Source organism: Coturnix japonica, chromosome 1 (assembly GCF_001577835.2).
Source record: "Coturnix japonica isolate 7356 chromosome 1, Coturnix japonica 2.1, whole genome shotgun sequence".
Classification (NCBI taxonomy): domain Eukaryota; kingdom Metazoa; phylum Chordata; class Aves; order Galliformes; family Phasianidae; genus Coturnix; species Coturnix japonica.
Window position 1 is genome coordinate 1,647,647 of NC_029516.1, and position 27,082 is coordinate 1,674,728.

The 27,082-nt window shown below is 41.4% G+C and overlaps 1 protein-coding gene across 2 annotated transcripts in view; it reads right to left on the minus strand.

The window, feature by feature from the left end:
- The window catches only part of EXOC4 (exocyst complex component 4), a 365,546-nt gene that overhangs the window by 257,628 nt on the left and 80,836 nt on the right, over positions 1-27,082 (minus strand). For both annotated transcript variants that reach the window (XM_032448867.1, XM_015861855.2), the window contains exons 8-9: positions 17,029-17,174; positions 13,015-13,103 (exon numbers count right to left, since the gene is read on the minus strand). In XM_032448867.1, coding sequence (XP_032304758.1) covers positions 13,015-13,103; positions 17,029-17,174 — 235 coding nt within the window. The remainder of the gene's footprint in view (positions 1-13,014; positions 13,104-17,028; positions 17,175-27,082) is intronic.

Consider the following 27,082-nt stretch of genomic DNA (forward strand, 5'->3'; position numbering starts at 1 on the left):
TCACTGGATGAAAAATGTAGGCTCCAAAAAAGGCTCAAGTAACCGATGATTATTAATAAGGAAAATAGAGCACTTAACTATAACACAAACCAAGATAAGCCCGAAAAGCAATTATATAAAGTTTTATAAATGAAATGAATACCTAAAACAACAAGAGGAAAAAAGAGCTATAAATAATGTCAGTAAAAACCATCCTCGGCTTTTATCTTTAATACACTATTCTACATTCCAAACAGGCTCTAAGAGAATACACCGCTAGGAAGACACTGTATAATTACAAACACAATATAAAAGCAGAGATAAGTGCTCAGTCTGGTACGGTTAATGTAATAATGCTAAACTGGTCTATTGAAACTAAAAATTACAGGCTGACATTTGTGTTTGTAAGAGTAATGCAGCTGGGTATTCAGGCAGAGCACACCTCCTTATCGCACCTCTAAATAAACATTTGACTTCCTCCAGTTATCGAGCATGCTGACAGAGGAAGGAAAAGGCTTTTGTGGAGTCTTCTTTCCCCCAGATACATGGAATACTCAACTCAGTACTGAACTCATCAATTAGGGATAAGAGATAGGCATTAGCACCACCAGGAGTGTCAGATACATACGTGGAAACATACCTTGCAATACATCCTCCCCTCCTTATATATACACACACACACCAGCTATTAGCACTAATGGAGTCCTAAGCACTTCTCATCCTGGGAACTAATTAGAAAGCAAAAGGTTTCAAGAAAAACACTGGCATCCAGATTGTGAGGTGAAGGTGGCATTTCGGGATATCTCAAGGCTGATTAGGTCAGATAGGGGACTTATGTAAAGACCATTGGTGAATTATTTACTCGTTGCTTTCTGTATCACCCTGTTCACCTACAAACTAAGTCAAGTGACCAAAAAAATATATAAAATAGAATAAAACTGAGATAGAAACAATACTTGGAATGATATCTCTTGTTGTTCTGGCAACAGAAGGCTGCTTCCTATGCAATGTGCCATAGTGGTACCTTGCCAGCTAATTCAGACGTCAGAGGATTTTTCCTCACTCCCCTTCTCTCGAAAGCAACACATCTCACAACTAAGAAAGATCTCTTTTGCATATAAGCCCCAATTCTCCCAAAAACCTTGTTTTAGGTTATGTGAATTGTAAGGGACCCTTTAAAGGCTATCTAGTCCAAACCACCTGCAATGAACAGGGACACTCAAAGCTCCATAAGGTGCACAGAGCCACGTCTAATAACCCTGAGTGTGTCCAGGAATTCCTGCCTGGCCCCATCCCTAGAGGCATTCAAGGTCAGGCTGGATGTGGTTCTGGACAGCCTGGTCTGGTGGTTGGCGACCCTGCACATAGCAGGGGGTTGGAACTGGATGATCATTGTGGTCCTTTTCAACCCAGGCCATTCTGTGATTCTGTGGTCCTGATTCTGTGATTCATAGAATTCATTTTCATTCCTGAAATACTTTACGATTCTGCAAGGTCACTGAGAAACTGCCGGCTTCTCTTGAGCTGAAATCACTAACAACAACAACAAAAAAACCTGGCACATTTTCAGATGAAGTGGGATTTGATTGCTTTTTGCATAGTAATTATCTTTAAAATGTAGTAACGCCCTTCTGGCTGCGCGCACCACAAAAACCATTCAACACTTTGGCCCCTGAACTCTCACAGACTTTAGAATCCGCCTGCTCGGTGCAAATAACTTTTAGTCAGCTATAATGAAACGCTCACACTCCAACAGTAGCTAAAAAGGCATTATTTGCCATGGTTGGCAACTGACCCCGAGCATCATGAGATCCTACAAGCACGCGGCGTTCACGTGTTGCTTCCTTACTTAACCTGAGGTCACACCAAATTGGCGTCTTCCCTTGCTGAGAGAAAAGCACTCAGTGCACTATAAACCAATTATTACAGGAATTATAGCTTTTCTGCAGAATATCAACATATCTCCTATTAGAAAAAAAAATAAATAAATACACAGTTATAATCTAGGGAAGAGGCCATTTGAAATCACTTACATATTCATTAAGCAGACAAAGAAAGTGCCATTTGCTACATTTGCTCACACGTTTCTAGATGCCATCGAGGTGCAGTGAATACAGTGCTTATGCAAGGGATCTCATCCAATAACTACTGATGACAATTAAGTCAAACACAGCCGCATGATCAGTGCAATTAAAATTCCCAAAGAGGAGCACAGATGCACTCTAAGCCCCCAGCCACTTAGAATATTTTTGATAATATATATATAAAAAAATCCAACTACTGAGCATTATTATACTATTAAGTAATTACAATGAAATTTGAAAACACTAATGAGATCTTCAGAGACTATTTGCTGTACCCACTATTTAGAGGAAAAAGAAACAATCTGGGTTTCTCTAGCAAACTTGGAACAATCTCCCTCAAGCAGCTGCAATAGTTTTTCTTAATGAGGAAAACAAACAGAAAAATCTGGTTTTAACAACTTCTCTGCATTTGGGGTGACCGCATGGCAACAGATACGTGACAATTTGGGTAATGTACATAGAGAGCAGGAATTCAAATTCAGACCCTGGTGTGCCTGTGCATGAAAGGATCTGCAAAATCCACTTTGAATGTGGGGACTGGTTACCTTCCCTGTCCTCTTTTTCTTCTTCTTTGTAAATGAAATTAGATACAGATGTGGCATATTAGTAAGGATAAAGCATCGCCAGTTGTGTTTGGTGTCCATTCAGATGGCTGCTTCCTAGAAAACAAAAGCTTCAAGCACACACACTCCTCTTCTGAAACAAGCCAACAGATCCAATGCTGACAGCATCAGTCACTTGCTGAAACTCTGAAGCCACTGACAAAGAAGGAGCAATTGTGATCAGCACACAGAAGTTATCACCATTTTAAAAGGAGACTGGATGGGGAAGTATCCACAGAAGGGAATCCACAACAAGAAATGACAATCAGAGGACTCCTGAAAAGTCCCGGCACTCCAAAATGCCCCAGAATAAAGGAAATACCTTTCATTTTGTCTTAAACTCTCCTTTTTCTGAGAGTTAAAATAGAAGTCGACTTTGAATCCTTCCTAAGCATCCCTCATTTCAACTACCCTATATCAAGCCTAGTTTATCTACAATTTATCCAGAGAAGTCTAAGCCTAGACTTATCTACAACTCCAGCAAAAGGACAAGCAAAGCTGCTACCAAATCAGAAGAGATACCTCTAACCCCACAGTCCTGCTTTTGCCTTTGTGTAAGATGACGGCCTTGCCCAAGACAAGTCAAATTGGACTAACAGCCAAACAAGCTATTGGAGATGTAGCTAACATGCGCATCATTGTCTTTTTATGACTGCAATCTTGTGGCCCTTGCAATGTAATCAAAATGATAATATGAGTCCGTTGTACTGCAGAGTATGACTCTGATGGCATTCAAGCTCCAGGAACACCAACAAAAAGCCACACAAAGTTTGAGACCTAAAAGCCTATTGGTGTAAAGCTTCAAAGCTTCTGGTGCTGCCCATGAATGTTCTTTCACCATCTCCAGTCTCCACAGAAGTAGCAGCTGACCATCCATACTCTACTATTATAACCCGATGAAGAGCATTCTTCTATTACATTCTCCTTGTCTGAAAAAATATTTCTACTATCTTCTGATTATAAAACATCTTAGTACTGTGCATGTTATATTAAGGGGGGAAAAAAGTTAACAACAATTTATGCGCTTACTGCCAAAAACCCTCCAAAAACCTTTATATCTTCAAAACTCATAACACATCACTTCACTGATCAACATCAACTTTTCATTCTATAAAAATGAATCCCCTACTAAACACACAACTACCTCTCTAGAAAAAGCAGAACATAATGCACATATGACAGCTGTTGCCATTTTTGGTCATAATTTCAGAACTATTGCACAAAACAGGATGGCAGTGCTAAACCTTAAATTCGTATCTTGGATAGAAAGAATAGCAACTACCATAAAAGCAAGTATGTAATATTTTAATCCTCTAATTAGGTAAGAATCGGTTTCTTCACAACAGTTTCTTCCTTATTAAGAAGGAATTCAAGACATCTACAGATCCTCCAACTGTTATTCTAACTCTTAAGTCACGAAAGCCTTTCAAGCATCTGGCGTGTTTTATGCGCCGTGGCAGCTTCTTTAGCTTCGTATCGAATGATTTATTACCATATAACCTGAGCCTCTGATGAGATTATGCTGCCAATTTGTGCCTTCTTTCCGTAGAGAGGTCTCCTGGATCCCAGGCTTTGGGCTGAACGTGGTGAATCTCAATTAAAGGGCGACCTTTACCAGACAAGGGAAATGTTAATTCATGCTCACCTAAAATGGTTTTAACCCCACTTGAAAGCAGGGCTCTCTAAAGCTGCCCGCCACTTTGTCACTGTAAAGTTTCATTTCCACGTTATCAAGATAAAAATCTCCTCAGCATAATATATATATATATACATCAGTTAAAGCCAAAGGCAAAAATCCAAATGCTAATATACCTGGTCCCTGGTGCATTTTTTATGCCACTCGCAAAACAACAGTTTCACATTTTTCATGGACTTCAAACACAGATTAGAAGCATCGGAATGACAAGGCCAGAGATTAAACACTTCCTTACCACTGAACAGGTACAAAACAAGGCATGAGCCAAGGCTTCTGCTTCCACACTCACTCTTAAGGCACGTGCTGTAATTTGCCATAGCCCACAATACCTGTTTTCTTTAGTTGTCTCAGCTTGCAGGATATGCAACTGGCAGAAAAGGCAGTTCAGCATCCACTGATAACTCTTAGACTACTTCTTTTTAATTAGGATTAGATACTCTATCAAGTAAGAGAAATGAAAGCGATGTTTCAGTATCGTACATATAGTCTTCCAAATGAAGTTGGGGAAAACAAAACAGTTCCCTAAATGTCAGACAGGCAACCAAGAATTTGACCTGCATAAAGAAATGGATCTGGGCAAACTTCAGTAAAAGAAGAGAAATTACATAAAAATCCAAACATTACCAAGATTTCATTATAGAATAGAATGGTCTCTCTGTAAAGAACTTCCCGCTGATATCCAAGATATAAATCTGCCCTCCTTCAATTTCAAACCATTTCCCTTTGTCCTGCTGTTATCTATCCTTCCAAAGAGTTGACTCCCATCCTGTCTGTAGGCTCCCTTTAGGTCCTGGCAGGCTGCAATGAGGTCACCCCGCAGCCTTCTCTTCTCCATGCTGAACAAGCCCAGCTCCCTCAGCCTGTCCTTGTAGGGGAGGTGCTGCAGCCCTCTGAGCATCTTTGTGGCCTCTTCTGGACCCTCTCCAATAGATCCAAAGGAAGCCTTCCCAAAGAAATGACTCTTCAGTAAATAACGTCCAATGGATAACCAGAGCTCAAAACTAGAATTTTGGTTTCAGGGAATTACAATTTTAGAAGAGAAAATGGCAGTACCAACCACTTAAACTATGGAAACCTTTTCATCCTTTCAGGTTGTTGCAGTCCACCTCCACCAGTGCAGCAATGACTGCTGTTCAAAGAGAAGCAGATGATCAGAAACCAGACCTCCTCAGACCAAACTGAGAGAACATTGATCCTAAACAGCAAGATAGAACCGTTTTAAATATATAGTTTACTACTGAACTCTACACAAAGGCACAAATTCCAGGAGAGTATGAAACTCTCATATGGAGAGAAAAGAAGAAAGTATTACTTCAGATCACAGTAAGAAGAGTACCTGTTGAACTGTATCATGGTTATTTCATTGCTAGCTGCAGTGATGAAATGTTTCCACCGTCCTTCTGAAAAGCAAAGCATGATTTCTGTGTTTCAGACAGGGCCACATCTCATCCACTGATGCAGCACAACCTGCTGCATGGCACGGAGCAGATCTGGCTGGTGATAGAGGGGAGGAAGGAGAGCAGACATCAACTCAGACAAAGCCATGTTATTGAGCTATGCTCTCCTGTTACTTCCCCCTGTGTTCACTCCTGAATTCAAACCATCTGACAGTTGCTTTGTTGAAGTTATATCCACATAAACATAGGAAAACGTGTGCACCCAAATTCTTTAGTCATCCAAAACTCAAAGCTGAAAAGAAGCTGTAAATAAGTACCTTTAAAATCAAGGATTGAGTTCCAAACAAGGGACACTGTCACAGTTAGTCCTGGAAAACCTGAAAGGTTTTCTGCTCTGAATTGGCACAATAAACTATAAAGCTGCCAGAGAAGCCTCCCAGCAATACTGAAGTAGTCATCTGTGGGAACATTATTTTTAAACACTGAGTACTTTTTTCTTTGTCCTTCCTCATATCAAGAAGGAACAGAAGTTTAGTGCTGGTAATCGAATGGAAAAAAAATCAAAACTCATGAAGGAATTAATAATTGATTCCATCACCTTTGATTTTCAGTCTTTATCTGACAAAATCCTCTACTGACGCCACACCTTGATGCCCTGGTATTTTTGTTTTTCATATTAAGAAAGGACAATGTGGTATCTGGTAAGCTGCAAAATAGAGTTACGAGAAGTCCTTTGGCTCTGAAATGACTGAAGCCAAAGACTAAAAGCAAAAAGGGCTTTAAGCCAAGAATGAGGATTTATAGGGGTGTCTCTAAGTGGAAAGCAATAGTCAGATTCTGAAGACTGCTAGAGCTGGACATGGAGGTGCACCACTCAGGGAGGGAAATCAGGAATCAAATGAGTGAGCAAAGCACATCAGGGAGCAAAGGACAACTGGGGTGCACTGTCAGACTTGTGCAGGGCCTCAGACTTGGTGGGCATGGTGGTGATGTGTTGATGCTTGGACCAGGTGATCTCTTTTGGTTGGTCTTTTCCAACCTTTCACACAAAAACAATACAACAAGTAATGTAAATCACAGTGACTGAGCTTTACCGTCATACTAAAAGCAGAAGCAGGAGGACAGGCAGCTTTTCAGTTTGGTATGATGTTAAAGGAGGCAAGATTGAGGTTGGATGTCAGGGGGAAGTTCTTCATAGTGAGAGTGATGAGGTGCTGGAACAGCTGCCCAGAGAGGCTGTGGATGCCCCATCCATCCCTGGAGGTGTTCAAGGCCAGGTTAGATGGGGCCCTGGGCAGCCTGGGCTGGTATGAAATGTGGAGGTTGGTGGCCCTGCCTGTGGTGGGGGGTTGGAGCTTCATGATCCTTGAGGTCCCTTGAGGGATGATACAGTAATGAGGACACCACCAGCACAGCAATAAGTTTCTCCTGCTTCCATGTTTTGGAATCTTCTCCTCCCACTCTTTGAATCCCTCTGAATTCACCGTAACTTTAATAACAATCTCAGAGGCAAAATCAAGAAACAAATTATTTTCTTACACATAATCCCCCTTCTGCTGTCAAGTGCCTGACCCCAGTTTGATAATCTCATTTCCTGAGAATCAAAATGCTGGAAATTTAAGCTTCCTAGAGTGTTAATTGCGGCCCTGCTCCATTGCTAATCAAAAAATTGGATGTTTTGCATGAAAATGCTGCTCTAATTAATTCTCAGTCATAAAGCGCCCCGGTTTTAATAACCCCTTCTTGATTGGATAGCCTTTGAAGAGACGGTGCAGCTAATCCGCTAAACCAGAAAAAACACACGCAGAGGAAATAATAAGTGGGCTTACAAGGTCTGAACGAGATGATTGCATTAATACTGTCAAACCACAAAAAAGCGATTCTCTCCCCTCTCCTCCCCCTCCCCCCCACAGCTCAAAGAGAACTGTGAGCATGGGGAGACCAAAGCAGCTGCGTGGCAGGAAGAGCCCGACATCAAACCACCTTCCCCCCTCCCTCCCATCACCAACTTTGGGTTCTTCAATGGGTTCTCCCCTCTATCCCTAAAGGGGATTTTTAACTAGGACTGTCCACTTGTCACAACATCTCCTTTAAGCAGACAAGAGTGATATCGCTTCCCAACCCTCCCCCCCTCATTGCCTCCGACTGACAACGTATTACCATACACATCTCTAAAAGGTGCTGAACCGAATTTTCATTATCCAAAGTGTCAAGATGTGTTTTTGTCAGCAGCACACACAGCTGGCTTCCTCCAGCAGCCCTTTGGTGAATTCAAATGGAACAAGGCACCTACAAATAACTGCATTTTCCCTGGACCTGCCCTTACATTGCGCCCTTGTCATACCAGATAGCAATTGCCTCCACTGCTATTTCTTGGCATCAAAGTCTTAATTAGCTGAGTTTCTCTTTGATTTCCTTAATTACTTAAAACCTTCTGCTATGAAATGTTCAGCCTTAGACCAAGAATACTTAAAAACAGCATAGCAGCAAGTAAACCGGCCCCATTCCCCATCTCCATTTCATAGCACAGGGATGTTCAATGTTTTCCATTTTCAAGAAAAAAAAAATCTTCAGAGGCTCTACTTACAAGAAATAAGCTAAAAAATATAAATAAATCAGTACCTACAGTGCCATTACAAGAGACCTTAGTTTCGTAGCACAATCTGCCACCCTTAGGGTATGACACACCTCCAGTTCTGTAGCCCTCCTTGCTGATTCACTTGGAGCACGGCTTGAGACTTTCAAGTGCAGAAAGCAGGTAATGTTAGTTATGCCTGAACCATTCACCCACAGTCCAAACTTCTAGCAGGATCCAACTGAAACTGAACAGAACTTGTAGAAAACAGAAAGAACGGTGTTGCATCACAAGGGATCCTTGACAGAAACTTAAATAGCTTCAAAAGAAATAGAACTTTTCCTGTTTCAGTTCAGCACACAAATTCTGTCTGGTAGTTGGGTGAATGCAGCTTGGGGGCATGAATTTCATTCTGAGCTCTATTAAACACTTCCTCCATGAATTCAACTTCTTTCTGCTTGCCTTGTACAGCCAGCACTGCCCTACAGAGACAGTGAGAGGTCAAGGCATGGAATCATTCAATGGCTTGGGTTGGAGGGGCCTTAAAGATCCAGTTCCAATAGTTCTCATACAGAGTTGAATGCCATCCTGGAAAATCACCACACAAAAGTACATGCAGGCAGTGATTTCTCATGGGGCACTGCAAGGGAAGCATAGAATCACAGAATACTCCAAGTTGGCGGGGACCCATAAGGATCACAGAGTCCAGCTCCTGGTTCAGCTGCTTTTCATACACATTGCCCTCCAGACCCCTCCCCATCTTTGCAGCCCTCCTCTCGATGTCATTATGTTATTTAGACTTCAATCAGTGCAATCTAACAGAAGACTGTGACTGGAATCCGGACTAATTCTGCTCCACCACCCCTCCCAGGATGATCCAATTCATCCCTCAGCTTCCACAACTACAATCAAAGTAAAATCCTACTTCACAAAGGCCTGGAGAGGTTTAATTAATTTTGAATTGCGCTGAGTTTCTGGGGTGAAAAGCAATAAGGAGCCCAAATTTTAAGAGGTGCTGAGCAGCTGTGGAGTCCATTAACATCCATGGGAACAACAGCTGCTCGGGAGCACTTCACATTTCATTCTTAGAAACGTCCCAGATGTACAACACAAGCAATGCTGACCTTGATAGGAATTACCAGGGCCTGCACTCGCAGAGATAACAGAAGCCGGATGCTATTTCCATGCTGATCAGAACCCTCAAAGATGCTCAGATTTTCACAGAGTATAAAAACATCTTTTACCATTTCCGCTGATAAATTCAACTGAGGCCACAGTGAGCACAGCGACGTTAATTCCCTACGGCCACACACACAGGACTTTGAAACAACACCTGATGTATCCAGAAAGGAGAAAAAAGTGCCTTTCAGGTACGCACAACACGTTGTGTATCATGCTCAGCACAATGAAATTAAAACTAGGGTTGGTGCCTTTAAGCATTGCCAGAATGCCAGTTCAGAATATCCAGACATGCATAGATGTTATCCAGGCTACAAGTGGCTTTTCCTCTTAATTTTTTCTTGAAGCCACATTTTCCTGATACCAATCACATCCAACTTAATGAGACAATAAACAAGGCCCTTGCAGAACATCTTCAGCCCCAGTGATAACCTCCTATCTTCTACTGTCCCTCTTGCAGTCCCTGACTCCCCCATCCACTTTTTTCTTCTGTTCCCAAGGATTTGTTGGTAATTGAAGGCAGTAGTGGAATGAAATAAGGGGCACGCGTGGGATTCATTCCAACAGTCAGTGACAAGCAACCACCTCTGCCATGAAATACAGCAACGTTTTAGCCGAGTTTCCTACAAAAAGAAGAGTTATCTGATCTTCTGTCTGTCCCACCCGCACAACGACTGAGCTGGAGAGCCAATTTCAGCCAAACGTGATAGAAAAATAGATCTTAAAAGTGGTAAATTCATAGAGGTTTAGTGGAAACACACAGCCCTGCAGCTGACAGTGGGATACATGTGTGCCTCCAAAGAAGGAAGAGCTTCAGTGAGTACTCAACTCATTAGCCCTCCATGCTGTTGGACCTACCAGCACACTTGCTTCTATGGCATATGCTGCTTCTTGCTTAGCAAGTGGTTCATACCAAGTGGTTCAAGAAGCTTCATAATGATCATTTTTTGTTTGTAATTTTTTTAATGACATTGTACTTCTGACAGCATCCCAGGGCAGCACATCTGCGTCAGTCCATAAGGAGATATTGCAGTTACGTACTCGCTTCCATTTTCTTCTCTTAATGGCAGCTGTCAAACAACTCATGTGTCCAACTTAAAGGGAAAAATACATGGCCTAAGTCATCCTCCTCCTGTTCCAGGGGAGTAAGGTGCCAGAACTATTCCTTCCATCTCTTAACGACTTACACCAGTTCCCTTTCTTCCACTGAGGGATAATGTCTGCCTTACGAACTGCATTATTTCAGTTCAAATGGAAAAGGTTAATGACAAAGCACTGCTCAGATCTTGGCACATTATAAGGCTATTTAAATTAAATTCTTACTTCAGAAAGTTGCCACGAGCCAAACTTTTATAAGGTTTTGTGGTGTTTTTTTTGTTTTTTTTTTAATGTAATGCACATGTTTCTTTGAAGATCTTTTTAGGAGAAAGATGTCCTAACAAGCCACCCTCCTCCTGCTGCCACTGATACATCATCCCCGTGGATAAGGCTGTCAGGAAGAGAAACTGCGTGGCATTCACAGAACAGAGAGTGTCACACGCCTGCCTTCCAGTAACCTGACTGAACAATTAAATTGTATTCCTCTTTAAAAGGGATAAAAATCAAAATGCAGATCTTGCTGAGGTCTGGGATTCAGGAAGATTAATGAGCTACCTAAAAGGGAACAGCAGCTTATAATAGAAAGAGAAGACGGTACATTTTTAACATAAAGTTCAAAGGGAAACTTTTCTTGATGGTTAAACAGCAAAGATTTCTTAGCAAAGTCATCTCATCCATTGTCCCTATTGACTCCCTACATTGACTTTTTGTTACTTATTGCATCACATTCCAGCTCTTCCAATTCATCCATAAAGGGCAGCACCATCTCGTCCCCATCCACGCTAATTCCTATATCGTGTCTTTTCCTCTTTGTTCCTCCCAACCCCACGCAAGCTCCAAGGCTGGAAGTCTGCATACACCTCTTTCACACACTCTTCCCTTGAAAACGCTCACAATATTCACCTCATGACAAATGCTGCTTCAAGATTTGTCTCCTATCAAAGAGGAGTTGCTCTCTTAAGAAATATGGCTATGCCCTACAGCAGTAGCAAGTTCCAAACCTAAATGAGCTGTTTAAAAACATATCTTCAGCTCGGTGTAACAGTAATGGCAACTGCACCATGAGAAAACCCAGCATCTGCGCCATACAATAGCTCACACTCAGGACCCTGCTGAACTGGGTCACTTCTTTCAGTTGACCTCAAGTTCAAGTACAGGTGACAGATTCTGAAGGTGAGAATCTGAATCTTGAAAGATGCAGAGCTGTAAGACAAACACTTTCCAAGCATAAGAGGTGAGACCGTAATTGAAAAGACAAGCATCTTTACTTTTATTTTTATATGCTGTCAGATTATAGTGTCCTGAAGTTGACAGTTGCTGCCCACATCTTTTTTATCTCAGTTTCTTCCCTCCAGTAAATGGAAAAGTGCCTGAATATTAGCCAGAGTGTCATTACGTACTTGATCATCGATATGAAGATCCCCTTTCTACAGGCACCTAACCAAAACAACTGGTCCACAAAAACACCGTGCATCCCCCTGAGTACTTCTTACCTCTCTCTTTTGGGTTTCACTTCCTGCTGAGCAGAACTAAGTTACCAAAGGAATAAGGGAACACAAAGGCATCCAATATTTCTACTGTAAATTACAAATCATCCTCAAATAAAAGCCATCTGACAATCACCATGCGCAAGACTTCTGAGAGAAATTCTACCCTTGTCCATCAATACAGACTCTTCAGAGACTTCAATGTATTCTTTTTTTGATTAACACAATAGGAAACTCCAATGGATGACACAAGAAAAAAAATAACCCTGCTATATAATGCATGGCAGCCTTAATATACTTCCCTGCTGTAGCTCTCAAAACTAAAACTTCACAGTGAATTAAGACATCCAGGAAAAAATACGTGAAATGACACCATATTCAGAGAACACTTTCCTGTGTATACAGGACATTTGTCACAAGCAATATAAACCAGCACGAGTAGTCCACTGCCTCACATTCACCACTTCCAAACACTTTAACTCTTCATCTTTAAGTGCCGTGTAAAAGAAGAATTGGTCACTTCAGTCCATCCAATGGAAATTCATGCTTCAAACGTGAGACGACTGAGTTTAGCTCCCAACGTAATCCAAGAGAAGTATAACATTCAGTGCATGACACAGGGAAATAAATTGCAGATAAAGAAGCAAACATTAACTCCAAGTACCCAAAAGCAACGCTCACAGTGAGACTGTTCATATTTCACCCATTGTTTTACGACAAGAACCTTTAGCTGGAAGTGTAAAGGGCATAAATAGAAGCCCAGGTGCTTCGTAGAGCAAGAATAAACCAATCTGGAGCGATCTAGACAAGCAGCATGGCAAACTAGAGAGGTATTAATTCTTTGACATGGCACAGACAAGATGCTCAGTTTCTACAACACAGCATTATCCAAAATTTCACAGTAACTATTTTCCTACCTTGAAGTTCTCCACTTCTGCTGTACAGCTCCCTTCTCTGCTCACGCAAATAGGCACTCATGCTAATAGCATGGGAGGAGGACTCAAACCTGTAATTAAAAAGTACATAAATCCAGTCAGCCTTTTTCTAAGCACCAGTCAGCTCACAACAAAATGCACTTCCCTGCATACCCAAGCAAAATGATCAAGGCAGACAAAACTACTCTTTCCCTATAAAACCTGATCACCGTTGCACAAAATTCTGGCATTTCCAATCAGTGCAGCTCTGCAGGAAAATGACACAAAGCTGCCTGCATTGCATGGAGACAGCTCCTCCATTCCATCAGCTGGGAACACTCCATCATTTACATAGGAATGGCCCCAAAACATTGCTAAAATCCAAACAGAAGTGATAATTTAGTATCATATAAGTTGTTAACAGGCATAAATGCAAAGCCACAAATTAATAACTAATACTTTCACTGAATCTAAAAATTAACTATCATTTCTTGTATGGCTCCAATACTCTACAAGGATCAATCTGAGAAGAGATGCTCTCAAATGGACCCCATTAACACAATATTTGTCACTGAGAGTAAAAATGACACTGCAGCATTTCAGGACAGCTCTGGGCTTGCCATGATTTGAGTTGGATGTTCCTGTGGTCGAAAAAGTCCCATGGCCAAAAAACCCAAGGAGCCTGAGGTCAGCAGCAGCCCTTTGTATCCAAGTTGGGCAGTTCTGCCACTGTCAGTGGGGAAAAAAGCATTTTCAAACTGTCAAAGTGAACTCAAGAACTCATGGTGAAGACCTTGAGATCTTGTGATGCTTCTGCCAAAGAAGAATGAATCAGCCTCAGTATCAAGCAGGGAGACACTCAAAAGGCATCATGCCCCACAGATAGTGTGATGCTCACATTCTCAAATGCTCACAGAAGGTGAGCATTTATAAGCTCTCTTGTCCAACAGTTGTAAGGTTATCATTATTTATGAGACTTTTCTGCTTTAATTTATACGAGTGTCAGTACTAATGCAACTGAACCAATACCAGTCAATCAAAATACAACAAACACATAAAGCTTCAAATGAATGATAAACTCATAGCAATATATGCGTGATGTGCTCCCTTTCACCCATAGTGGAGTTGTAAGAATAACATTATCACCACAACCCAGAGGTCTTTCTCCAAGGCACTGAAGCCAAAAGATTTGAGTTAGGGCAAGCTACAGCAATAACCCTCAACCTCTCATAGGCTTAACTTTGAGACAGTGACCTAGATTACCTTGCAGAGCCACTACAGTGGCATGTGATGACAGATCTCACCCATCACATTCACTTCTTTCCCTCAATCATTCAGTTTCAGCCTCTTATTTTCTCTTCTCTGTTCTTTCCTTGATCCATTCTTCTCCCATGCTCCTATTGCCACTCAACATCTCTACTCTCATAATCCTTTCCCAACCTCATGCTGATCCTCCAGTGCACATACTGTTCTTTAAAGCATAGAATCATAGAATGGCGTGGGTTGGAAGGGATCCCAAGCATCAAGTTCCAACCCTCTGCTCCATGAAGGGCCACCAACCTCCAGAGTTACACAGAATTATAGCCAAGCATGAGACTAATGTGTTGGGTATTCAACAACTGCATTCCTTTCCCAAGCATGCCCAATCTTGGTCTTGCCAATCTGATCAGCAAGGAAGATGGCAACCCAAATACAAGGCTAACAGGCTATAAGAAAGAAGGGGACAGACTCCTTAGGAGGGTCTGTCGTGACAGGACAAAGGGAAATGATTTCAAACTACAAGAAGGGAGATTTAGACTGGATATAAGGAAAAAGTGTTTACAGTAAGATGGTGAAGCAGTGGAACGCAGTGCCCAGTAAGCAGATGGATACCCCATCCCTGGAAACATTCAAGGTCTGGATGGAGCAAGCTGTGAGCAGCTTGACCAAGCTGTAGATGTCCCTGCTGACTGCAAGGGAGTTGAACCAAATGACCTTTAAATGTCCCTTCCATTCAAATGATTCTATAATTCTATGATCCTGAAAATGTACTTGGCACCTTTTTGGAAAAGACGAAGTTCAGGCTTACGATGACTCAAACTATATGGACTGCCAAAGAACTCTGCATCTAAAGCTCTGTTTTCTCAATCAACATTAAACAAAGGAACACATCAAGACCCCCACCCTGAGAACTGTACTTATTTTCATGGTAAGGAATGAATCAAAGTCCCTTCCAAATGCCAGATTCTGATTTCTAGACTGCAAGACCCAATTCAAGAGTCTTCATTCTTTCCACTCTTTCTACATCACACATACGCACACAACTAACAAAACTACTCAGTATTTACAAAATTAGTTTCTAACCAGCTATCACAGGGCACAGCAGAAATACCTGCATCAAGCTGCAAGGAAAACACAAGGTGGAGCTCTGCCCTAAGAGACTTCTGAAGGGAGGAATTAAACACAGATATTCTGATGACAAGTGGATGGCTCGTTTGATTTGGACAGAGCTAATGGAAAGGCACAAAAAGAACCTTGCAGCCGATGTGAAAAGCACTGAAGATGAGAGAGGAGACAAGAATAACACTCCATCAAACATGTACATCCCTCGGTGGACTGAGAAATTCCATTTCAACTGAGATTTCCATAGATATAGTGACAGCTGACAGAAGACAGATAACCAAATAAGAGATCCCAATAAGTGCTGCTGTCACCACAGTGCCTGCAATGACTTGGTGACAGGACCATGAGTGGTAAGAGACATTCTGTTCCTATGAGGTTAGTCACCTTCACTTTAAACAATTACACCTACCTTCACTCTCTGCTGACAAACTAATATACAGGCTTAAATTGCTGTAGGTGAAACAGAGCATCCTTATTCCTCAAGCTTAAACGGCCCAAGTACACCCAAGAACAGATATGAAATGAAAAGGTGAACAGCCCTATTTTGCTCCAGTAGAGATCTGTAAGACAGGGTAAATTCAAATAGCATAATTTCAACCCAAATAATGATGGGAGGGTTAAAAAACAGGTGAGGAGGAATAACCATGGGTTGACAGGGTGGCAGGACATCCTCCAGGTGCCTGACATCCTCCAGGCAACATTTAACCTTCTAATAACATGGGATTATATAGACAGCTAATCCTGTGAGAGGGAAGTGCAAAAAACAGGTTTTTAACTGAAGCCTGGAAATACTACAAGACTACAGCTGCTATATACCTATGCACATAAGGCAAAGAAAACAGAGTTCCAGCATGTTCTGCATAACCCAGACAGATAGAAGTTTTAGTTGGAAAAAACAATGAACAATCTGAAAACAGGTCACCGAATGAAAAGTTTCCAATTACTACTACTTCCAATCACTTTCAGCCTTTTCCATTACTGAAGCTCCTCTTTAGAAACTTCATGATGGAGCATTAACTCTCTACCATGTTAACAATCTACTCCAACTTACTAATAAGATTTTGCATATTGAAACCAGAAGCTCTCACTTCCAATTCCTCCTCCTTCATGCAAACATCTCAGTGGATACATTTGTTTTAATTTATACTTGGACTCTCTCTGCATGGGAGAGCAAAGCCTATTATTTCATCCTCTTATGGTCTCCCCTCAGTCCCTTCTTTCTTTCCACTTTGAACTCTGAATTAAAGGAGCTAGTGATAGGATTAACCACTTAGTCCATCTAGTAATTACACAGTTATCTTAATTCTCTTTGACCAGTCCCCTTCATTGTTGTCTTTAACAGGTCTTGAACGTACTATGCACAAAGATAGGCAGAATACGTTGCTGCTTGCTTTGCAGCAGCTTGGGTAAAGGGATCCCAACGCTGTGATGAGTGTCTGAAAGAGCTGAGCTCTGAAAACAAGCAATCAATCCATAATAGAGAGACATTACTGAGGTTTTAGCACTGGGTATCAAATCTCTATCTCCAAACTTACACCCTACTTACACTGTGAAACCGCAATTATCAGCCGGCTTGTGCCATATTTAAGGCAATGGAGGAAGATTACACAGCTTCAACATCATCTCAGCACTTACTTGAACAAAGGGTTTTTAGGCCTTTGAGGCTTCTTCTTTGCAAAGAACGCTGCAAATTCTCTCCCAGAGCTGGCATAGCTGAGCTGAGTGGATGGCTCTGAGGCAGTGCGGGTGTTTTTCATATCCAGGTATTCTGTCAGGAGCATCTGCAAACAGAAGAGAGAGGACCACATCAATTGAAATAATTGTTTCAATTGCTTATAATGCTTATAATGCCATGTGAACAGCCAAGATCTTTAAGTACTCCACAGGACTGGAACAATAATGAAAAATCTAAAACTTCTACTTAACAGAAAACCAGCTTTATTTTCAGAAATGAGATCCTAGTGACCTGTATGCCACTGTCTTGATAAAAGCCCACCTTGCATTACTTGACCAATTGAATCTGCTACAAAATCCTGCCAACCTGAGGTGATAGCCTCTTTTCTCACGTGACAAGTGATAGGACATGAGGAAACTGCTCACCAGGGGAGTTTAATGGATATCAGGAAAGATTTCTTCATAGAGAGCATGATTCTATTGATTCTATTCAGGGGGAAGTTCTTCACAGACAGAGCGGTCAGGTGCTGCAAGATGCTGTGCAGCAAGGTTGTGGATGCCCTGGTCCATATCTGAAGGTGTTCAAGGCCAGGTTGGATGGGGCAGCCTGGTCTGGTATTAAACGTGGAAGTTGACAGCCCTGCATGCAGGAGGGGGATTGGAGCATCATGATCCTTGAGATCCCTTCCAACTCAAGCCATTCTATGAAGCACTGCAATGGTTTGCCCAAGGAAGTGGGGGAGTCCAAATCACTGGTGTTATTTAAGAGGTTATTAAGAGGATGGGGCACTAAGGGACACAGTTTGCAGTGGGACTGGGTAGGCCAGGTTGATGGTTGGGCTTGATGATCTTGAAGGTCTTTCCAAACTATATGATTCCGTGAATTCCCCTCCCCAAACTGGTTCCCAGCAGCAGTAGCAACAGGGAGGTGGAGGGTGGGCTGTTGGCTGGCCTTTATAGACTGATTACATACCACAGCTCTAACAAACATAAAGGTCAGCAATATTGATATGCTCTGTTACAAAAACTCCTTCTATATATGTAGAAAATGTACAGCCATACATATGCACATTTGTACATCTTAATATAAAGCATGCATGTGTGGGATTGTGTGGATATATGGGTCACGTACACTCTGCTGGAAAAAAATCTGGAAATGCTGCAAAAATTGCCCTTTATTAGCTCCCAAATGAACCACACGTGTCTTTTTTTAGTTGCTGAAAATATAAATACCCACAAATACCCACAGCCATTAGTTCTACTAACTTAGTTTAAAATTGATTTTCTCCTAGCCCAATAGATCCAATATGGGGATGCGGGGCCTGTTTGTGAACAGGGTCCTTTCGTGAAGCCTTAAATCGTGGTCTGATATTTGGTGCTGTTTAGGCAACACCATGGAGCAGAAGCAGAAACAGATTCCAAGTCATTCATGTTTAATTTCTGGGTCTGAAGACAGAAAGAAACGCCTTTTAATTAACTTCCGACACTGTGTGAAGAAATTCACTACTTGTGCTGAGAAAACTCTTACCTACGTGGAAGCTATTAGTAAAGTGTTCCATTTTAATAACTAGCAAGTCAGAGCCCTTCAAAGAGACTTGTTTGTAATGAAAGGAATGCATCAGTGCAGTGCTACGTCTATACAAATTGCCTGGTAATAAATAGCTGCGTAAACGGTATCATTCACCTAATTAGAAATTATTCAGGATTGCTTGAAAAAAAGAAGAAAAAATACCAATGCAAAGAAAGTTCAACTCCTAAAACATCTCAATTAAAACTTTACTTGAGTACAAGCTTTTAAAATGTGTGCTTATTGTTAGGAGGAAAAATAATCACCGTGCTAATTTTTAACAGTAATTTACCAAATCCGTTTGTACTCGCGTATTTGCATTTCATCTCCTCTACTTGAATTAACAACCTTAAAATCACCACAGAAATGTAATTAAACCCTCAAACTTAATCAAGTTTAAAAAAAAAAAGAAAAATGTTTAGCAATTTGTTCACATGTTATGGATGAAATTTATTTACTTATTTAGCAGCTTGGTCTGGGGGGAAGCTTGGAACTGGATGGCATCTAAGGGACCTTAGAGCCCAAACCATTCCACCACTCTATGATCATGCATTCCGGGACTCTGATGTTGCTTTACAACCAGGACTGGGAGGTGTGAAATGTGCAATATGGTACTTAAAAGTTACAACAAGCCAAGAGAAGTTGGAGCTGGGAACGTAAAGAACTGCCCATTAGTTAAAAGGGAAACGGAAACAAAAGATCAGTTGTGGTGAGATGCTCGGAACAGTTCTAGCAACACCACGTGTATGAAAAAGAGAAAACTGATTCATTTATGGCATTGCTAGGAAGGCAGAGCAAGGCGCTGTCATTCTCTAAAAGGCTAAAAGCTGTAAGAGCAGAGAAAATCGCTGGTTTTGGTAACTATTCTCAAAGTTCATCTTTAAGTTATAAAATCCAACAGTAGCAAAATCATGCCAGACAGATCAAAGCTCTTTCTGCTCCAGTGCCCCGTGTTCAACAGTTACATAAATTCTTCAGAACAAAGTAATTAAGTGTAAGCATGGCTGAGTGGTTACAATGCACAGCCAAGCGGGAGTGAAGTTAAGACAGGAGACACCTACAGCATACAGTGCATTTGGCTTACAATGCCAGCACAAAGATTAAAACCCTCGTAATTTAAGCAATCCTATTCATATGTGGGACAGTCGTAAAATCTTGCCAGCTACTCGCCTCAAAAATAGCCTGAAGATTTACTTTCTCTTTTCTTTGTACCCTGCATGGCCTTTGCCCAGCGTCATCAGCTTCACTTAACTCCTTCCATGTGGGAAATCCAAGTTATCTGAGTCAGATGGATTTACCAAGTATTCTGTTCCAATGGCAGCTGTAGCATGGCCATGTACTTATTAGAAGGCACAGCAAGCTGTTTAAAAATCCACTTAAAAAAAAAAAGACATCCTTTTGTCTATCCAAGTGAACAAGAGCCTTCCCTAGCAGTGAAATAGGGGATTTCAGCATTTTGTCCTATAACACCTGGTTAGCAGTCGCTAAGCCATCCATCAAAAACCTTGTTAGGCATTAATCACGTGGACGTGCAGCAAGATGTATGAGTGACCGTAAAGCTTGCAACATCCCATTCATCTATAACAAGGACTTTTGACTTTCTGTTCTATGGTCGAATTCTGTCATCCTTGTACTGTATTTATATCGATGTCAAACAAATAAAGCTGTACGTAAAGCAAGAGAACAAAGCATTCGTCATCCAGCTGCTCTTTGGAAAAGAAAATTAATATAAATGTTGTATTAAAAAGACAATATTTATGGATTTGGAGGCATAATTAAATTCTCCAATTTCAAAAGGTCATATCAGTACATGTAGCCTGTCTATCACGTCAATCTGGCAACAGCTTGCAGCACTCTGCCTCTATGAACTACAATGGGGGAAGAGTTTGCTTCTATGTCTCATCACTGGCTGCATGTGATGTACCTCTCCTGATCCATGACTTTAATTTCTGGTAGAGCCTCATGAGAAGCTGAACAAGCCTATGAACAAAACACAGGCAATAAAACATGGATGGCTACAGAGTGACAGAAGAAACAGCCGCAAGTTGCACCAGGGGAGATTAGATTAGACATAAGAAAAAACTTCTCTCAGAGAGTTTTCAGGCACTGGAATGGCTGCCCAGGGAGGTGGTGTTGCCCTCCAGACCCTTCCCCATTTTGCAACCCTCCTTTGGATGCCATAATGTACTCAGACTTTAATCAGCATGATCTAACAGAAGACTTGGACTGGAATTCTGATAAACTGAAATAACCCTTAAACCTGCCTGAAAAGCTCTCCACACTATCAATACAGTTCATGCCTTCATGTATTTGGGGGATCTTGAAGATCTAATGAAAACTAACGCCATACCATGAATTCTACAAGGGTAAACTGAATGAACAGGTAATTACTGGCCTCCTCTCCACCTCATATTGATCAGGGACATAATTAAAGAAGAGATGACAGAAGACTCTATTAAAAAAGAATTAAGGAAGAATAGAAGAATTCATGTCCAGCAAAAAGGACTTGCAGAAATCAGACCTTGGCTAACCAGCATTCCATAGGGATGACTAATGTGGTTTGAAATAAACTCAGGCAGATGAAGTTATTTTCACCGAGGACATGACAGAAAAGCCAAAACAATGGAAGAAAACACAGCATCCTCAACAATAGAAACCAGCAGCTTAGTGAAGCAACTTAATCTTAGTAGAAATTGGAGGAAGCCACCAACAGTAGGTTTTGCAAAGTACCAGAAATCTTAATTCCTTGTTTCCTTTTGCCTTCTCTATCCCAAACAAAATATAACAGTTACAAAACCTCTCACTTACAGACTAAGCTTGGAATGCCTTCATTTTTCAAACAGAAAGAATTGGAAGCTCTGCACCTACAGAAAAAGAATGAAAGTCTTGACCTACAGGACTACCCTTTAAAGCAATGACTGTAGAAAATTTGGTAATGAAGATATACAGCAGCAGAGATGTTCCCACTGTGACAATGGAAACTAATTAGCAAATTGGAAGTGGATGCACAGAGCACGGAGCTTTGTCAGAAGTAAAAGTTTACACTCTCTCTCTCTGTATCAGGTCACACATTTGGAAGGCCAAACAAAACCAAGGCACTCCTACAAAGGAAGAACAGGCAAAAATGGGGCAGGGGTGCACAAAAGAAGCCTGGAAGTTATTAAATGGCTGCAAGGCACGACTTCCAGGAACGCACCGAGAAATCACAACCTCAGCCTTGTTAGCTTCGCAAAGGGAAGGCTGAGAGGTTATTAGATCAGCCAGCAACATGTAACACAGAGCACAGAACTGATGACAAAAATCTTCACTAATGAATTTCTTTAAAAAAAATTGAAAGGTTGGAAAGTTGAAGCTGAACAGGCTTCCAGTAGCAGTTAGGCATACACTTCCAGAGCATAATTAACCACTTACATCAAAGGTTACATTGTATTCTCTGTCATTGATTTTTTAATTTTACTTTTTCTTTTTTAAGCTCTCCCCCAGTCAAACTGGACGGCTTTCGAAAGGATGTGCCCTCTTTCAAGCAGGAATTAACTCAAGAAAGAACCACGGCTTGTTTTACGCAGAGGTCAGACAAGAGGATCACAGCAGCTCCATTTGGCCTTATAGCCTGGGAATCTTAATAGAGGTTTTGGAGCACTCGGTGCCAGCTCTCCAGCTCCTCCATGATGGAGCCATTGATGTTCAAAGCACTGTTCTTATACGGCACCTTTAATTACTATCTCCATCGATAGAGGAAATTGAAGCAGCCACTGCTAATGTTTGTGTTTGTGAGCAGGTTTGCACTGGAAGAGGTTTCTGCCCGTGCTTTTCTTTGGGCATGAAACTGCAAACATCCCTTCCGCTTGTAGGAAGCTGCAAAAAAAATCGAAATAAAATAAGACCCAGAAATAACACTTTCAGCATCAAGACTGAATCTCCTCTTTACAACTGCCAGCACTACGCAGCAAAATGAGATCTATTTTCAGCTTCTTGCTCTGTCACAGTGGGCACCTGCAGAAACGTTGGCATTTCAGCTGTACTGACACACTCTGCGCTCCTCCTGCATCACATCAGCACCTGAGAATGCTTTGGAGTTACATTTTAGTTGGATCTAGCAGGAAGAACGAGAAGCCGAGATTATAAAGTGGAATACAGATTTCTTAATGGGAATCCAATGAGAGAAGTTGGTTACAAACAGAATGGAGGAAAGCATTCAAATTATAACACAACCCTCAGATCAATGGGGAGGCAAAGAGATGCCTGGTGACAGCAAACCACAGTGCATGCATTGGCAAAAACATCCCTGAGATGATGATATGGAGCTGCAGGGCTAGTAGAAGAAGAACCAGTAGGATACACTGCTGTGAAGTGCACTTTCGGTGGGTTGGAGCTTGATGACTTTTTACAAGGATAGACAGTGATAGGACAAGGGTGAATGGTTTTAAGCTCAAGGAGGGAAGGTTTAGATTGGATGTGAGGGGGAAGTTCTTTACTGTGAGAGTGCTGAGGTGCTCGAACAGCTTCCCAGAGAGGCTGTGGATGCCCCGTCCACCCCTGGAGGTGTTAAAGACCAGGTTGGATGGGGCCCTGGGCAGCCTGGGCTGGTATTAAATGTGGAGGTTGGTGGCCCTGCCTGTGGTGGGGGGGTTGGAGCGTCATGATTCTTGAGGTCCCTTCCAACCCAAGCTATTCTATGATTCTAAGTCATGCTGTGGTTTTATTCTATGATTCTATGATTCTGCTTCTTGGTAAACACAAAAAATGGTATCATTACTGAAGCCATGGAGACTGGACACAACTACTAGCAAAGTACCAGAAAAGGATAAGAAAAGCTGTGGTGCTCAGTGCTGATAGTCTATAGCTAATTACACAGTAATCTGTAGGAAGAAAATTATTAATAATTAAAATGCTACAGTAATTGTGGAATTTAATCAAGAAAACCAACCAAACAATAGGTTGGTTGAATTCTAAGAGCATGCAGCTTTTTGTTTAAGTTGTACCATGCTGAGAACAGGAGCAACGTACGGCAAACACAACAAAGGGTAAAGCAGGAAGGTGAGTCAGAAGGAAGAAAATGACTTTTCAGGTGCCACAAATACCATTTAATGCTGCACAACCTGATTTAATCGAATCCTCTTGTTGCCCATGAAATTAATTTAACTGAAAAGAAATAATAAAAATCCTGCAAGAATTAATTCTCTCAAGGCATTGCCTAATTCCACTACCGAACAAGAAGCAAAAATTCTGTTTTTCATTTTTGGGGGAAAAAAAGTAAAAAAATAACCCCAGAACTACTTAGATAATACTATCACCGCCAGTGCTACTAGAGTCATTATCAATGCTAATTGTCAATTAGCACAGCTATTGCTGTAGACCTGTGAACGTGCATTTACCTCCAGGGAGCAAGCGAACAAACCTCATAACTACTCTAAAAACAGAACTTCTTAAAAGCTGTTTTAATTGGCAACGGGTTGTACACCTTCCTGGATTGCTGTGGGTTGTTTAAAGCCAAAGCCTCTGCATTTCACTAATTCGCTTCTGACAGTGTGTGAAGACTTCACACCCAACCCAGGAGCAGCTCAGGCTCTGACCACACTTGGTGTGCAGATGAGTTGAAGTCACTTAAGACACATATACTGATGTGTGTTTGAGAGCAACCACCGTCATCAGGCTGCAGGTCACTCAAATGAACCAGTGCTGACCAGCACTCATTTTATCTTCCAACTCCACGTAAAGCTGCCACAACACCTTATGCAGCTAGCAGGAAAGGGTTCAGTAGCAAACATGCAACCTAACAGCTCAAACTGCATTGTTTGCTGCTAATTAATCCTCTGATGCATCAACAGCACTATAACATATTGTTATCCAATCAAAAAGAGTTAAAGTGAAACCCTGTTCCCACTACAAGCACCAAGAAAAACATCACCAGGTTGCACAGGGTTTGCAGATCTTACCTCCATCCCTACATCACCTACTGCACCAATAGTAGGAGGAACATTCTAGCTTACATTTGTGGCTCTGAAAGTGAGCAGCTAAAAGAAAAAGCTGATGAGAAACACGTTACAGAAAGTAAATTATTTCCTACAAGGTGCAGCAGGTACATGATGCTGAAACAGCTTCCATGTCCTCAAGGGTGGTTTTGCAATTTGCTTTAATATCCATAAAACCACCAATCCAATACCAGCTCACACAAAGGTACCTGGTGAAGGTCGTCTTCAGTTTCCTGATGCATAAAGTTTTAAGATGTTTGCTTTGAAATGCAGTCATTTGGCCTTCACAAACAGAACAGCAGCTGGACCGCCATTTTTTATTTTACAGCTCTCCCAGTAGCTCTGCTCATTTATTAATTGAAATAGAAATAAATTTGCCATTGGTATTTGTTCCAGCAACCAACAGTCTACTTGAATAGCAGGGTCATAAAACAAACGGACGGTACTTAGTTTTCTCCAGGCACATTACTCCTATTTCCTCATAAGAAAAGCACTGCTGATGGCATGCATATGTTTATTATATGTATATAGACACACACATGTATCTCTAGTGCATGGTCCTTCTGATACGACTGATGAGAAGTTGTAATATTCATATGGTTCAGTGCAATGTAGAGCGCGGGTAAGTAGCCAACTGTACTCTAAAAATGTCCTAAAAGCAATAAAGTTAATCCAAAAGGCATAATTACCACCTGCCTCACAGACTGTACAAAATGGAGTATTTCCCTGCACATTTAAAACCGCTGTCTTTCGGTTTGACTGGATTCTATTTTGTTCATGTAGCATATAAAAAAGGTCAAGGAGGAGTGTAAGAGTTGAACAGGTAATTGAGTGCAGATTACTGCTGTGCAATTATAATTTAGTGAAACTTCACTGCTTCTGTGCATTTTGCAGAGGAGGGACTTACAGATGGAAACTTCTGTTTATAACAGAAGCAAGGCTAAGCATCTTTAAATCACAACCCTTCAAGAAAAGGGCTGACGTGGCACTGAGGGACATGGTTAGTGGGCATGGTGGGTGTGGGTTGATGGTTGGACTGGATGGGCTTAGTGGTCTTTTCCAACATGAATGATTCTATGAAATACAGATATATTCACTCGTGTTTAGCGCCTGCTGTACACTCACCTTTTAGAGCATTCTCCTTCCCATGGAAGAGACGTGCAGTTGTAATGCATGTGAGAAACAGTGCGACATTTAACCCATCTCACACGGAGCTTCTGCTACTCAAACTGGCACATTCAACACAGCAGCAACAAAGAGAGGAAAAGGCAACATGCTGTTTAAATGCCATCCGTGTTAACTCACGGATAATACAGCACACTTCGTGTATTTCATGCTTTCAACTAATTGCTTAAGACATCCTGCTACAGTGTAGATGGTAACGGTAGTGTGCCCTCAGTCTTCATTAAATGCCAGCTCTTAATAACAGACTCCAAAAGGGCTTTAATTGCATTTACTTGGAGCTCCTGAACTTTAAAAGTTGTTAATCAGATTTCTATGTAAATGGAATGACGATTAAAGGTTAAGTACAGGTTTCTGAAATTTCAGCAGTTGAAGACGTATTGCCCTTAACAGGGAAGAGAAACTACCAGGCTTGACAGGAACTAAACATCTTAATTAAATACTCAGAAGTACAGTACTTATTTCTGCGTGAAGTTCTATTTTCAAATGTCAAACTTAATCAAGCACTTGACGAAAACGTGCAATATCCCCACAGCACCGAACAAAAACGACTCGGGATGCTTTCCTGACAACACACCTGCACACATCCCAGCCCTCAGCTCCTTAGCAAATTCCAGCTCTCCAAGCCCACTCATCCCAAACGATGAGACAGAAAGTTTTATGGCCCTAAAGCTGCAGGAGTCCAGTTCAGAAATAGGAGACGACGTTTTTCAACACGTCAGCTTTTCTTCCGTTCGCTGGGTTTATCCCTGTAACAACAGCGTCATGCTGACAAATAAACATAAGGGCTCTCTACAAATCTCACTTTGCATAGATTTATTTCTCTCCAGGGTACAGTCCATCAATTATCACCAGCAAAGAGAATAAAAACTTCTTAGGTGGGAGTAAATTTAGTATGTCTGCTCCGTGAGCGCTGTTTGCTCTGGGTTTTGGTGCTAAATACTCACACTGACCTGTGATGTATTTCAATTAAATATGATTCCAGCCTCTGATTTTCATCCATTTGCAAAGACATCACTTCTGTTAGCAGTACGTGTCCTGCAGTTACATACAGGGTTGTACAGCAGAGACAAATCAACCTAGATGGGATCCAAGATCAGAGACTTCATGCCGAAGTATTACCCATACAATATCTGCTCTATTTAAACCCAATATTGTTGATACATTATACATAAAAGGCTTTGAAACAGATCTAGGCGGAACAGCTATGATGTCGCACTTAGAAAAGCCTATCGAGGAACTTATCAAGAGTAAACTCCAGCATTTGTCTAAATTAACTAGAAGACTTTTAGAT